The 14,846-nt window shown below is 45.9% G+C and overlaps 1 protein-coding gene across 1 annotated transcript; it reads left to right on the forward strand.

Moving 5' to 3' along the window:
• Positions 1 to 3,718: 3,718 nt before the first annotated feature.
• Positions 3,719 to 7,082, forward strand: LOC123071027 (NAD(P)H dehydrogenase (quinone) FQR1). Its single transcript, XM_044494489.1, has 4 exons — positions 3,719 to 3,954; positions 5,922 to 6,015; positions 6,257 to 6,519; positions 6,621 to 7,082. Exons 1-4 carry the CDS (start codon positions 3,932 to 3,934, stop codon positions 6,850 to 6,852), a joined length of 612 nt encoding a protein of 203 aa, XP_044350424.1. The 5' UTR covers positions 3,719 to 3,931; the 3' UTR covers positions 6,853 to 7,082.
• The last annotated feature ends 7,764 nt before the right edge of the window (positions 7,083 to 14,846 follow it).

Below are 14,846 nucleotides of genomic sequence, written 5' to 3' on the forward strand. Positions count from 1 at the left end.
GTACTAACAATTCTACAAAATTGACATGGGTATACAAAATGCCATGGCAAAAATTTAAACTCATTGATGTCTACTAGACAACTTTATTCTTGTAGACTTTGTTGGGCCTCCAAATGTAGAGTTTTGTAGGACACTAGCAAATTTCCCTCAGGTGGATGACCTGAGATTTATTGATCCGTGAGAGGTGTAGAATGAAGATGGTTCTCTCTCAAACAATCCTGCAATCAAATACAAAGAGTCTCTTGTGTCCCCAACACACTCAATACAATTGTCAGTTGTATAGGTGCACTAGTTCGGTGAAGAGATGATGATAGATGGGTAATATGGATGATAGAAATAGATTTTTGTAATATGAACAATTAGAAACATCAAGGTAGCAAGTAGGAAAAGGCGAGCAAAACGTTGTCTCAATGCTTAGAAATGAGGGCCAAGGTTCATACTTTCGCTAATGCAATATCTCAACATCATTAACATATTCGAATCACATGCAAATCCCTCAAAGGGTGGCAAAGAATCACTCCAAAGTCTCTATTCCTATCGGAGAAAGTATGATGAAATCACGTAGTTAGTAAACCACCTCAAAGTTGTGTTTCCAATCAATCTTATTGTAATGACCCGATCCCGGCAGGGCCCCGAATCTCCATGCTTCATGTGCCAGTCCCTTGATCGATTTCTGGCACGCATAGTTCATGATGAAATACCAGAAAATAACACACGTCAAAGTATTACATCACAGATCCAGACTTGAATACATTACATACCTACTAGCCCAAGGCTAGCTTGATACATTATGCATCGGGACATAAAATAATATCTTGCGGTGCCCATCCACTCATAGGCAACAGTTGAGTATAGCATCGTAACTCTACTTTGCATCTCTCTTTCGACATAGAAAATCCTGCAATATGATACATTGCAACCACAAGGTTCAATACATCGAATGTATTGGCAAGTTACAAACTTTGAAGTAGCAACCCTACGAGTGTTCAACATGTCAAGGGAAGTGTTTTTCTTTTTAGTTTCTAAAAACTTATTCCTTTTGCTTCTACTTACTAGTCAAGATATTTCAACCACAGTTGCCTTACTGAATGAATTAGCTCTTCTCCAATTAGTTTACCATGAGAGCCCCTTAGGAATCACGTTTACCCAAACATTACCATAAGAGCCCCTCAGGATCATGGTTAAACAAACACTGCCACAAGAGCCCCTCAGGGATCGCGGTTAACAAACATTGCCATGAGAGCCCCTCATGATCATGGTTAATCAAACATGTCCAAGAGAGCTGCTCAGGATAGTGGTTAACAAGCACTGCCATGAGAGCCCCTCGGGGTCATGGTTTTTCAATCACAACAGGGTCAAACGTTCTTGTCCATGATTCACACAAAAGCCCAACAACAAAGGTAACGTAAGATTCAACAACAGGTGGCTATCCTGTACTGATTTTGTAACTTTGTAAGGTAAACAGGGTAGAACAAGGTCAAGGGTGCAACTTGCCTGGTAATCATTGATATTCCTGACATAACAAATCTTGGTAATTGATGAAGTTCTTCACACACACACAATCTTGGTAAAGCTACCCTTCGCTCTTCGTACAATCTATCATAAGTAATGAGCAATCATAAACAACAATACAATACAAACAAACATACAACAAGTGTTGTGCATGGTGTTAGTGTCACTATGTTGCGAGATCATGTGTCATGTGTTAACCCATAAGAGTTTGGAAAAACAACATAGTGATTGTTAATTGGAATACATATGACATAAGGGTTCGCATGCGAGTTTCAATTCATACGGGTCCATCACATAAGGATTATGCGATGTCAAGTTGTGGTTGCGAGATTATGCAAAAGGAATCTTGCAACTAGAGTCATGGTCTATGAATCTTGGATAGCCAAGTTCATGTTCAAGTTTGACTAACAATTCAAACTTGTTGACCTTCCATGGACTTGAATACACACAGTCTTGGCTAGGTTTCATTTAAGTTTCACTCGTTGATCTTGACTTAAGTTGGGTTTTATGTTTGGATTAGTTTGAACTCTTGAACTTCATATTTGAATTGCTTTCAAATAATTTGAATTAGGTTTAACTAATTTGAATACGTTCATCTACTTTTATTAAATTGGTTGGCTTATAATGCAATTTGAATTTATTTAGGGTTCACCTTATTTGAATTCAAATTGAATTTAGTTTAAATGATACTTGAATTTGAATTCAATTTAAGTTTAAAATGTTGAATCTAGTTCAAGTTCAAAATATATCTTAAATTGGGATTAAATAAATGACTTCCAAAATTTAATTTAGGGTTTAAACCAAATTCAAATTATTTTATTCTCCCGAAAGTCAAATACAAATCCAATATGACTACTAAAGTTTATTTATTTAAATTAAGGATAAACTAAAGTCAAGTTTAAATCCAAAGCATTTACTAAGTGCAATTAGTTTTCAAATTTTACTTAAGTTTGAACTAAATTCAATTTAAGATTAATTTCCTAAAAATAATTACTAGGTTCAATTTAAATTACTAATTTATAAGGCAAAAGTTTCATTCAAATTAAACCTATGGTTTCAAGGTTATAACCAATTTGAGTTTGAATTAAATTAAAATTAAAATTTCTAAATTCAAATAATAATCTAAGATGGTTACTAAGTTAATTTTAAGTTTGTGACTTAGTTGCAAAATAATTACTCTAATAAACACTTTATTTCAAGATTAAACTAGATTTGGGTTTAAATACTATTTAAATTAGAGATACTGTTTAAACTATATTCTAATTCTAATTTTAAATTATTTAAATTTTGGGCTGCAATATCTAAGTTGAAACTATATTTCACCAGATTAATTTTGCCAAAACAATTAATTTAATTGGACTTCTAAAATGCAAGCTATGTCCATTTTAAGTTCAAATTCATTCTGTTTGAATTCATATTTTAAACTATTTAAATTCCAGAGACGGGACGGTCGGAACCGGATCCACGCCATCATTGTTGCCCCTCTACTGCGGATGCACTGCAACCACTGGGAGAGGAAGAAGCACCGACGACAGGTCGAAGACGGGCACGCGTGCGTCGGTGTTGAACATCGTTGCCTCTACCATGGATGGCCGCAGCGAGCCCCACCGCCGCCCACGGGGATCAACCCCTGAAGCACCGGTCCGAGACCGAAAGTTGATCGGCGCCAAGACGACGATTGGCCGCCGACGCAGCTCCTCCTCTTCCGATCACCCATCTCACGGTAGGAAGGTGCACGGGAGCAGTGCTGCTTGCGCCATCGGCAATCTACTCCACCTCCTCCACTCCTCTCTGCATCATCTTTGTCGCCTCCACGGGCACACACAAAGAAAGATATGATTGAGGGGATAAGGGGAATGAGAGATGGACACATTCGCCACGGGTTGGTTTACGGCAAACGATACCCCCCTCCTCCTCAACTTACGTGGTTGTCTATGGCGCCAAGATTAGTATCATTTAATCGATGGTGGATGCACCGTTCGCTGTGAAACGGCAAAAAGTTGACGTTCCCCAGATAACATTTTCCTAAGTTTTCAATTAAACCTGAAGATATTTGTTGGAAAGAAGGAGAAAGGTTTTTTTTTTCTTTTTTGACGGGAAGAAGGAGAAAGGGTTAGCAGACTCGACACGGAAAAAACTTGCAGAGAACGCCTGAAAAGAAAGGAGCGGCGTCCCTTAAAAGAAAAACAAAGGAGAGGCGAAAAATCAAATGAGCAAGAGGAATTAATTAAACGGGAAAACGAGAGAAAGAAAACTTGACCAAACATCGCTGGTCAAACCAGAGCAACACCGCACTGCCTATAAATCCTCGCCACTACCACAAACTGACACCAAGAAGGCAGGGGCACCAGTTCAGGACACTCGCCCGCTCTCCAGCTGCCAGATCTCCAGCCCCAGGAGCTCCGAAGCAGTCTCTCCAATGGCGGTCAAGGTCTATGTCGTGTAAGCATCCGCACCACAGTCTTCTTCTACCTAGGCCCACATCCTAAATTAACTGATTTTCTTGGTCTTGTTCGGTGTATCCCTGTCCGAAGATTGGCCTTCTTTATCCCCCTAATGGATTACGATATTTCAACAATCTCAAAAGTCTTCCTAATTTACGCATTTGGACTAATTCCCGAGATGAAGTATCACTTTTAGTCAGGTAGATGCCGCACGGCTCTGGTTTTTTACCCCTTTGTTCGTAGGTAAGATCAGTAGATTGGCAGATGTTATTTCGTCAATGCGCGCCGATTATCTGATCGCGATGGGGAGAAAATGAGTCGGAGGAAAAATTGGACTCCTAATAATTCTACAGTGTTGATTTTTCGGTGCCAGGGTCTCGATCATGACGGTAGGTTGTCCCTGATGGAACTGATGCGTCAATAGTGGTGGGCTCCGGCGCTAATTGTGCTGCCCTCTTTCCATGCTTTTTTAATGCGCACCCCGGCGATTCTGCCCCAATTTTTCAGTTCCACTGATTGGCCCCAAAATTAATTAGTGACACACTGACGCTATTAGGTTAGAGCCTCATATCCTGTATCATCAGTGCAGCTCCTTACATATTTTAGTTGGGGTGGCTAGGGGTCAGATGACTGAAAAATAACTGTTTTCCTTCTTTCACATCAGGCTCTCCCTCTTTATCACACGCACATGTCTTTATATTACAATAAACTGAAGTGAAGTTGGTAACTCAAGTGAAATGTTTATGGTGTCTTGCAGAAGATACATGTTTAATCCTTTTCTATCGATCCTACCATAGTTAACATTTTATCCCTTTTAGCTATTGTGGGAGTTTCTCACATGCTTATATAATATGAGGTGATTAAACTATGGATGTCACTCTCATTGTTTTGATGTGCAACATTTCAGTCTTTCCTAATTTTGTATTCTCAGTGAAACATTGGTGATTTTGATTTCTGTGGATAACTTTTTTTGTGTGGAAATCCACCATTTTATCGTGGTACATTCATGTATGCTACCCTGTTTTCATATGAGCTAAAGGCCAACTGATAAACAGTACCAAACTGAAAGAACAGGAATTTATATAGACTACTGAAATAGTCCAAACGAATCATATGTTTGAGTGAATGATTTTTCAGAGAGAAGTGATACCCTCTGCCCCTCTCATGAATAACAGTTTAATTTCAAACAGCGTTTGTACAAGCCAGGCTATTGTTTTTTACTATGTTATGCCCCATGTTCAAGTAGTTACTTAAATTATTTTGGTCGACAACTGACCGGTTTAGCACTATCTGATGGAAGTTTTTCTATGGCCGGCCTAATGCAAGTCTAGATCTTAGAACTATGTACATGTATTATTTCTGACATGGACTTTTAACTACCAACCATGGAACTCAGCAACCCTGCAGTTTGAAACATCTGGATATTTTAATGCACATTTACACCTGACAATAGATTCAAATATTTTAAATTTTATTTGTTTTATCACTTCCTTGTGCTTATTAAGTCTTAGCTATGATGTACTTTTGTGGTTCCACCACATGCTTGTTATTTAATGTTCTCTTGAATGAAAGAAAAGTGAAAGAGATATGCTAGCAAATATGTTTCCTTCCTCGTCATCTTTCTGGAAAATAACAAAATTTTAAGAGGTGCTTTTGGATCCACATATCTTATTCTCCCTTTTAGATTTAATCTTTCCGTTACTTGCAAATTAAGGCAAAGGAGTATAGTATGAGTGATGATTATATAAACGTAGGCACCTTTAAGTATTTGCCATACAGTCCTTGAAATGTTTTTCTATCTGTCTCCTTAAAGATAAGCATAATGATCGCTAACATATGAAGTATGGACTATGAAAGTTTTGAAGGAAGCACAAATAAATAAACATGGCAAATTGAACAACAACGTTAAGCATTCCTACTCTCATAGACCGAAATTTGTAAAATGCACTGTTGATTCTTCCACAGGTACTACTCCATGTATGGACATGTCGCTAAACTAGCTGATGAGATCAAGAAAGGAGTGTCATCAGTTGAAGGTGTCGAAGCTAAAATATGGCAGGTTGGTCCCTGTAATCTCGTGTTTTAGCTCGCCACATTCTAAAATGCATGTAGACCAATCATCTGAAAAATAGAACATATCAGACACCCCAGATACCACTCTGGCTATGTTGCCTTCCAGACTACTGTACTAAGTTGTTCGAATTCTTATATGTAGAAAATTAATACAGAGTGCAGTTTTTACATACATCACTCTTCCTCTATTGTTATGCTAATCTTATATCGCTCTTAACATCTGAAAGGTCCCTGAAACTCTCCCCGAGGAAGTACTTGGAAAGATGGGCGCGCCTCCTAAGCTTGATGCCCCAATCATCACACCACAAGAACTTGCGGAGGCAGATGGGATCCTCTTTGGTTTCCCTACAAGGTTTGGCATGATGGCTGCGCAAATGAAGGCATTCTTTGACGCAACCGGTGGCCTGTGGAGGGAGCAGAGCCTTGCAGGCAAACCTGCAGGCATCTTCTTCAGCACCGGTACTCAGGGTGGCGGGCAGGAGACTACAGCGTGAGTCTCATTCAGCATTGTGGTGTTTAAAAAGAAAAGCCTCGTAATGAAACATCATCATAAGTTGACCTTATCATTTCTCTTTGTGCTCCTCTCCTCAGGTTGACAACAGTAACCCAGTTGACTCACCACGGCATGGTGTTCGTTCCCGTCGGGTACACCTTCGGTGCCAAGCTGTTCGACATGGACAAAGTTCAGGGTGGCAGCCCGTACGGCGCAGGCACATTCGCCGCCGATGGTTCGAGGTGGCCGTCTGAGATGGAGCTGGAGCACGCCTTCCACCAGGGCCAGTACTTTGCGAGCATCGCGAAGAAACTCAAGGGATCTGCTTGACCTCTGCTGTCTGCACATATCGTAAAGAAGGCATTTACATGGGCTCCACCGTATTGTCAATAGCTTGTTCTCTTCTTTTGTGGGTTCAGAAATTTGTGTCTCTGTGGAACTTCTATTGCAGCATGCGTGATATATGTGCTTTGATAGATTGGTTATATAGTTTGGAGTTGGATTGTGTCTACCATCATGTTTATATAATAATTGATTATCAATGGTTGTTTTGGCTGTCACTCGTGGGCATAGCAGTACTGTTCTATCTTAGGCCATCCTAGACGATAGTTGGACCAAGACTCTGTCCGATGCCATAAGATCAACACCCTAGAAATGGGCTCAAATGGGCTGACTCTGCAGGCTACTACAGCCATGACTTTGCTTCTGTGAACCGCCGGATAAAATTAAATAGTTTTTTTTCCTTTGGCTATTCTAGGAGTAGCAGGATTTGAACTCTGTACTCAAGCGTTGACGACAGTCGCTAATAACCACCAGGTCCAGCTCAGATGGTTGACAAGAACTAGGAAATAGTGCTATTTGACCTTCCTTTAGTATAAACTAGAAGTGTGACCCGCGCATTTGCGCGGCTAGATTTATCAACTACATTGCAATTGATATGTCATTCCCAGTAAAAAAAATATTATACTAAATTCAAAATATTTTTCAAAGGTTTATAAGGTTGTGTTGAGCGATGTTTCTGAGTGAAGACAAAAGAAGGAAGACATTGAGGTCTCAATTTCAACATTGAAATCATGTACTATTCTTTCAGTTTTCCATTTTTTCAATGATATATTAGTGTCTATCTTTTTAATAATATTATCCTGTTGAAATTTAAAATTGTAATTACGAATATTTTGTTGCACATATGTAACATTCTGACCCTTTTCCCACTTGTATTTGTTTTGATGCATACAGATTCTTCTCTAAGTGATGTTTTTTCTCGCACTCTTATTTGATTAATGGTTGATGCAAGTTGGTAAGTTGAGACGTCGTTTCTAATGCATCATTCTTTACTAATTGTTCAGAACTGATGTATATATAGTTTTTAAATATATTGTTATCATTTCTTATAGATCTACCTAGTTGTAAGCAACAGTTCTGGTGAATATTTCCTATTGTAATCCGGCCACAACTCATCAACCGATCAACGTTACTTGGGACAAACCTTGCAGCATAGAGGTTTTATGAATTTATAAATCTTGACTTTTTCTTTGTCTTAAATTCTCATTTGTTCTTTTTCTAAATGTAAAATATAAATAAATTTGCTTAGAGCATTGTGGGCGTGTATTGGATGCATCATTCTGTCTTGCCTTTCTTTTGGCCAGATCATCATCATTGTTGGATAGATTGCCATCCTAGCTTTTGTCTGCCAGCCGACGTCCATGCATAATATTTCATTCCCAAGTGTGCATAAGTGAATTGTGTAGTGATTCTTGGGTTTTGAATTAGTCTAGCTCAGGGAGCCCGTACGGGAGTATGGATGAGTCTCTGTGTGTCTCATTTGTTTAGATATAACAATCTTGTCGGCTCGATTAGGTTGCCTTGCCAAATCAATCTGGGCCAGCTTGTACACGGGATAGATATTCTATATTTTAACATTGTCATATAATTCTATAATTTCTTACAATGCAAAGATGTAGTTTTTGAGATGGGTATAAATAAATAGTAAATACTATATAACTTCTGTTCCAACATAATGAAGGGACGTGATTCTATTTATATGAATATACAGATTCTTTCAGATAACAAAATGGGAATACAAAGCATAGAACTCTAGAATATATGAAATGATTCTTGAACTTTTTCCCAAACATAAAAAATATGTAATTGCGTATTTAAGCATTTTGATTTCTTTGAGATTAAAGTTGATATGGATGTTTCCCTGATCAGATGTACGTGTCGTAGCAGGATATGATTGTTTTTTGTCTTTGTTATTTCCCTGTATAGACATATACGCACGTCACCAGATGTTTGTATGGAATTTCGGTAGTTTCTTTTTTGATTTTTTATTTGATGTTCACCTTTGTGGATAAATTTTATATTTGAACTCCATGGTTCAGACACCCCTCTCTACCAAAAAATTCCCCATGGCAGAGAACTGACATGCGTTCATATTTATTATATCTTCAACTTTGATCATAGATAAATTAGCTTTTATTTTCTCCATCAATTAAACTATGTATCCAAAGAGAAAATTTTGTTTTTGTTCTGAGAATTTGAATATAAAGAGCATTAGGCATGCATCGTCCACTGAGGTAGCCCGACACGTGTGGACTCTATCCTGACCTGAGCATGACGGTTATAACGTAACATGGAACCGCTCATACCTGGTTGCATGCTACGACGGCGCATGTATGATGTGAATGAGACGGCTGTATGGTTACCTTCGTCGACGCCGCCACCGGCGTCCACTTTATTTGCCGGCTGGCTGCTTCGGCTGTAGGATTACCTTCGCCTTGTTTCGAGAATTTGTAGATAAAGAGCATTAGGCATGCATCGTCCACTGAGGTAGTCTGACAACGTGTGCACTCTATCCTAACTTGAGCATGACGGTTATAACGTAACATGGAACCGCTCGTACCTGGTTACATGCTACGACAGTGCATGTATGATGTGAATGAGACGATCGTAGGGTTACCTTCATCGACGCCGCCGCCGGCATCCACTTCATTTGCCGGCTGGCTACTTCGGCTGTAGGATTAGGTTCGCCGTTGTCGCTGCCGCCGCTGGCGTCCACCTCCTTTGCCGGTTGACTGCTGCTTCTTTTCTTTTTCGTTTTTTGCCTGCTTGCGGCTTCAGGGCCATGTAACGCATTCGTACCTGTGACACAGGTTGTTTTCTCTCCCGAGGTGAGCCTAGGGTTCTTTGCTCCCGCGCTGGTTTCCAGCGGCGAGGCGTCCTGATTTTTATCAGATCACGTTTGTGAGAATTGAAGGCAAGCCTCTGCTGTAATTGGGAAATCAGCCGGTTCCTGTGCTAGGAGCCCAATTAGGTGCCCGTGTGAGTCCTGAGCACCTGCTGGTTGTTCCCTTACCACCTATCGTAACCTGGCTGAGAGATAGGTGGAGTTTTTTTTTTCTTTTTCTTTTTCTTTTTTTAGATGAGATGAGATGGGTAGAGGTTGAAGAAAGAAGGATATATCTATGACTTGACCTGGTTTCGTAGATGCCTATGCTAGACAAATTTTTGGACGTGTCAAACATGACTCATTGTTAATCAGAATACCTTTTTTTTTTTGAACATATAACTAGTACAAATGCCCGTGCGTTGCACTGGGCGATCTTTTTATAAAACCTGCTCCTCTCGAGTGCCACTGTGTGCCACTTCTTATATCCAAGACAAATGTAGAAAATAAGGTTGTTAACAATCTAGTTAGCTAGAGTGATAATCTCTTCTCTCGGGACTTCGACTGGTGCACCCCCGATCCGGGTATTATCAAGATCACCGCCGAGTTGACAATCAACTTCTCTCTCCCTAGCGCTCCCTAGCGCTCCCTCTCCCTAGCGCTCCCTCCCGCCGCCGTGCACCACTCCGGTGCCGGCGTCCACCCACCTCCCCCGCCGGCGGTCGCTCCGGCCCCGGCGGCCACCCCCTCTGGTCCTTCCCTCGCTCCTCCCCGAGGTCCATGGCGTCCAGCCCGGCGTCGGTCGGTTCCTCCTTCAGGCCCAGCGGCGAGCGCCCCATCGTTTCGGGCCTTGGCCTCTCGGGCAGCTCGGGGTCGTCGGAGGGGCGCGGCCTGGCGGTCGACTCGAGGGCGGCCTCGGCAGATCCGCCGGCGGCGCAGCCGGCGGTTCGTTGGTCGCAGCCTAGGCTCTCCAAGAAGGAGCTTTGGAGGCGGCGCCGGGAGGAGCGTGAGCGTGCACAGGGATCAGCCGCAGGACAGCAGCAGCGACGCGAGGTGTCGCCGGAGATGGCCGGACTCTGTTTCAAGTGCTTTGAGGAGGGGCACCGCAAGATCGACTGCACTAACCAGGTGGTCTACCTTCGATGTGGTTTGCCGGGGCACGAATCCAAGGACTGCAAGCGCCCCCGCAGTCCGTCGCCCGAGGACGAGTTGCGCAGGGCGGCCTTGGCCAAGGTGGCCAGGCGAGGCGTGGCGGGCCAATCCGGCCGCGCAGCGCAGGGGACCAGAGGGCCCCCGACCCCGCCGTCACCGCCGGTGTCCGTGGGTGGTGCCGCACCTTGGCCTGCGTGGCCAGCGCTGCCCCGCCCCAGGATGGAGGCTGCGCAGCGCGAGGAGTTCTTGCCTTCCGAGCTCTGCGTTGTTCGGCGGATGCGTTCCATGGAGGACTTGGAGAGGCGGCTTCAGTTCGCGATGGTGGCGTACGTGGGTGGTGCGAGGCGCGGCACCCCCCGGAGTTCGTGGTTGAGGCGTTGGGTGCAGTGGTTGGCATCTCGCCGGAGTGGTTCTCGGTGCATGAGTACAGACCGGAGGACTTTCTGGTGGTCTTTGCGAGGCAGGAGCACCGCAACAGCGTGGCGTGGCCATCGATTGATCACAAGGGCGTAAAGCTATTCTTCAGGCAATGGAACCGCCAGGCTCAGGCGGTGCATTCGGTGATGAGGTACAAGGTGTCTTTGGTGTTGGAAGGTATCCCTCCGCATGCTTGGGAGAGAGAGGTGGCAGAAGAGCTGCTTGGGTCTTCATGCTTGGTGGATTCGGTTGAGCCGGAGACTAGCGCGAGGCGCGATCTCTCTGCGTTCAAGCTCTCGGCGTGGTCGGCGGAGCCTGAGAGCATCCCACCCTTGCGCTGGCTGGCTGTGCCTGAGCCAGGGCTGGTTGCACCGCTCTCGGATCCGGAGCTGCTGCAGTACAAAATCTTGATTCATATGGATTCGGTGACTGAGTTCGATGGGGCGGATGAGCCATGGTTCCTGCGAGCTTCTTCAGATAGTGGACAGAGTGGTGTCCCTGAGGTTGACGACGACGGCATGGGCGGCACTAGCGAGGGAAGGTGCAGCCACACTCGCAATCTCAGCTGGCGCTTCGGGGTGCGTGACCGGCGCGAGCTCGGCTCCGGAGCGGGTGCGGTGGTGCAGGTCAGGCAAAGGGCGGCACTGTCGCCGGAAGTGACCGCCGGCGCCGGCGCGGACTGGCGCCTCCCGCCAATGCCCTCAAAGCCCGTGCTGACGGAAGGTGGGGTCACTCAGCCTATCCAAAGTAGGCTGACGAAGAGGATTTCCGCTTTTGACCGGATCGTGGTCACGGAACGCCAGGCGGCCACAGCTGGTGCCCAGGTGGCGGGATTTTCGAATGGAAGGAGCGGGAATGGGGTGGCCGGCCCCACGCAATCGGAGGCCCTCCCCCCCGTTGGGCGTGCACCTGACGCGGAGAAGGATATCCCCCCCCCCCCGATCAGTTGGAACCGCCCCGGGATCCGTCCCCTGCTGGTGCGATCGTTGAGGTGACTGCGGCTCAGGTGAGGCCTCGGGATGCGGGCGTGGAGCAGTTGGAGATAATGCCAAGTGAGGCATTGCTGGTGGGGCCACCGCGGCTGGCCACTCGGGTCGTTCCCCGCTATCTGCGTTGGTGGCGTGCGCGCCCGGCCAGACATGCAACGCCGGCTTCCCACGTGGTGCGGAGGCGCTGGTGGGCCGGAATGGCGCACAACCCGACGCGGATACTTTGTCCAAGGAAAAGGCGGTTACTGGGGTGGAGCCGCCTGTCGAGCAGGATGGCCATGCAACGGCTGGCGACGGGTCCCACAACGCTGGGAATAATGCACCAATGCATGTTGACGCGGATTGTGGGTCCCAGGCGGATGTGAACCATGCAACGTCGCCATGCAGCCTTGCACTGGAGGAGATGCCTATCCAGGGCACTGCGAGTACAGTTGTGGTAAGGAATGAGATGCCCGTGCCAAGGGAGGCGGAGAACGTGATTGTGGCCACGGAGCCGAACATTGGCCTGGGGGTGCATGAGGCCGCTGGGCTAAACAATGGCATGATGGTGTCGGTGCCGACGGCTTCTGGTATGACGCCACAAGAAGCGGTGGCGTATGGTAGACTCAAGGCCTTTTGCTCGCATATCATGAAGAAGCTGACGCCACCTATCCTCAAGGAGATACAGGCCTCCTCGCTAAGGCCGGAGGCGGAGCCATTCACGCCCAAGCGCACGACGAGGGCAGCCAAAAGAACTGCGACGCTGGGCTCTTCGACAGCCACCCCGGCAGAAAATGTGCTGCTTAGAACGCTCGGCTTGGTCCCGGAGGATCTTCAGGTGGATGACTCGGCGGTGCAAGAGTTGAAGACCCTATTCGACTCGCCGCTCCGTGAACAGCATGTGCGTGTCATAGCGGCACTATTTGGCAAGGCCTTGCCGGTGCAGACGCTTGGTACGGGTGGGTCAGAGAGGATTGGCGTGCACTAGAGCTGTGCGTCAGGAGGTGGGCGCGACATCGGTTTACATGGATGTCAACCCCGTGATGACCTGCTGGAACGTTCGCGGTTTGAACAATCCGGCAAAGAGGAAAGCGGTGAGGGAGTTCTTGGCTTCGGTGAAGCCTAACCTAGTGTGTTTGCAGGAAACAAAATTGGAGATTGTAGATCACTTTCTATTAATGCAATGTTGTGGCCCGTCGTTGGACGGCTTCGCTTACTTGCCGGCCGATGACACGAGAGGAGGGATCCTATTGGCATGGGATACCACGATGCTGCAGATAGATAGCATCCAGAGGGATGCGAATTTCCTCACGGGTTTGGTTCACCCTAGAGTTGGCGAGGATTGGTGGATTTCGGTGGTGTATGGTCCCCAAGGTAATGATGCGAAATCCCAGTTTCTGGTGGATCTGGAGGCCAGGCGTGCTCTATGCCTTGGCCCTTGGATGGTGCTTGGGGACTTTAACATGATCTTGCGAGCTAACGAGAAAAGCAACACTAACATAAACCGCACGATGATGAACAAGTTCCGGAGCTTTGTCGACAGTTGTGAGCTTAAGGAGCTTTATATGCATGGGCGTAGATTCACCTGGTCAAGTGAAAGAGAAAACCCTACGCTCACTAGAATTGACAGAGTGTGGTGTCGGTTGATTGGGAGCTCACGTGGCCAGACTGTTTGCTGCAGGCTCTTTCTACAAGTGTTTCTGATCATGCGGCCTTGCACATTACCACTAGCGCAGCTTTCTGGCCCAAGAAGCGCTTCCGTTTCGAGGCTTTTTGGCCCAAACTTGAGGGCTTCGAGCAAGCAGTCAAGGACGCTTGGGTTTGTGACCCTGAGATTGTGGACCCGTTCAAAAGACTCGACGCTCTATTCAGGAATGCGGGTGTGTCGCTACAGGCCTGGGGGCAGAAGAAAGTAGGCAACGTCAAACTACTCATGGCGGTGGCGACGCTGGTTATCTTCAAGTTGGATCAAGCGATGGAGTTGCGTGGGATTACCGAGCTTGAAGGTTGGCTGAGGCGCACTCTCAAGCTGTCCCTGCTCGGCCTAGCCTCACTGGAGAGAACAATCGAGCGACAGAGATCGAGGCATAGATGGCTACGCGAGGGAGACGCCAACACCAAATTCTTCCAAATGGTGACCAATGGTAGACGTGCGAAGAATTTCATTCCCCATGTGCGTGTGGGCAGTGAGATTGTCTCGGAGCAGTGCCGTAAAGAGGAAGTTTTTGCGGATGCCTTCCAAAATCTCCTGGGTTCTGACCATGCGAGGAGGCACACCTTGGATTTGAGGTATTTGGGGATGGAAGAGTCAGACTTGTCAGAGTTGGAAGGAATCTTCTCGGAAGAGGAAGTTTGGAGGGTAATCAAAGAGCTGCACCCAGATCGAGCGCCGGGGCCGGACGGTTTTAGCGCGCTATTTTATCAGAAGGCTTGGTCAGTTATTAAAAGCGACGTCATGGCGGCGCTAACCAAGCTCGCCGTTGGAGATAGTAGAGGGTTCGCAAAACTGAACCGTGCGCTAATTGTGTTGATCCCGAAGAAACCAGAGGCGATGGAGGTAGGGGACTTCCGACCGATCAGTCTACCGCACAGTTTCTCCAAGCTTTTTGCCAAGCTGTTGG

Source organism: Triticum aestivum, chromosome 3B, assembly GCF_018294505.1.
Source record: "Triticum aestivum cultivar Chinese Spring chromosome 3B, IWGSC CS RefSeq v2.1, whole genome shotgun sequence".
Taxonomy (NCBI): Eukaryota; Viridiplantae; Streptophyta; class Magnoliopsida; order Poales; family Poaceae; genus Triticum; species Triticum aestivum.

Bases quoted from the DNA above. Each gene is read 5' to 3' on its own strand.
- LOC123071027 (XM_044494489.1), top strand. From the start codon at position 3,932: ATGGCGGTCAAGGTCTATGTCGT. The intron at 3,955-5,921 runs GTAAGCATCCGC...ATTCTTCCACAG, and splicing joins GCGGTCAAGGTCTATGTCGT to GTACTACTCCATGTATGGAC. The intron at 6,520-6,620 runs GTGAGTCTCATT...TCCTCTCCTCAG, and splicing joins GGCGGGCAGGAGACTACAGC to GTTGACAACAGTAACCCAGT.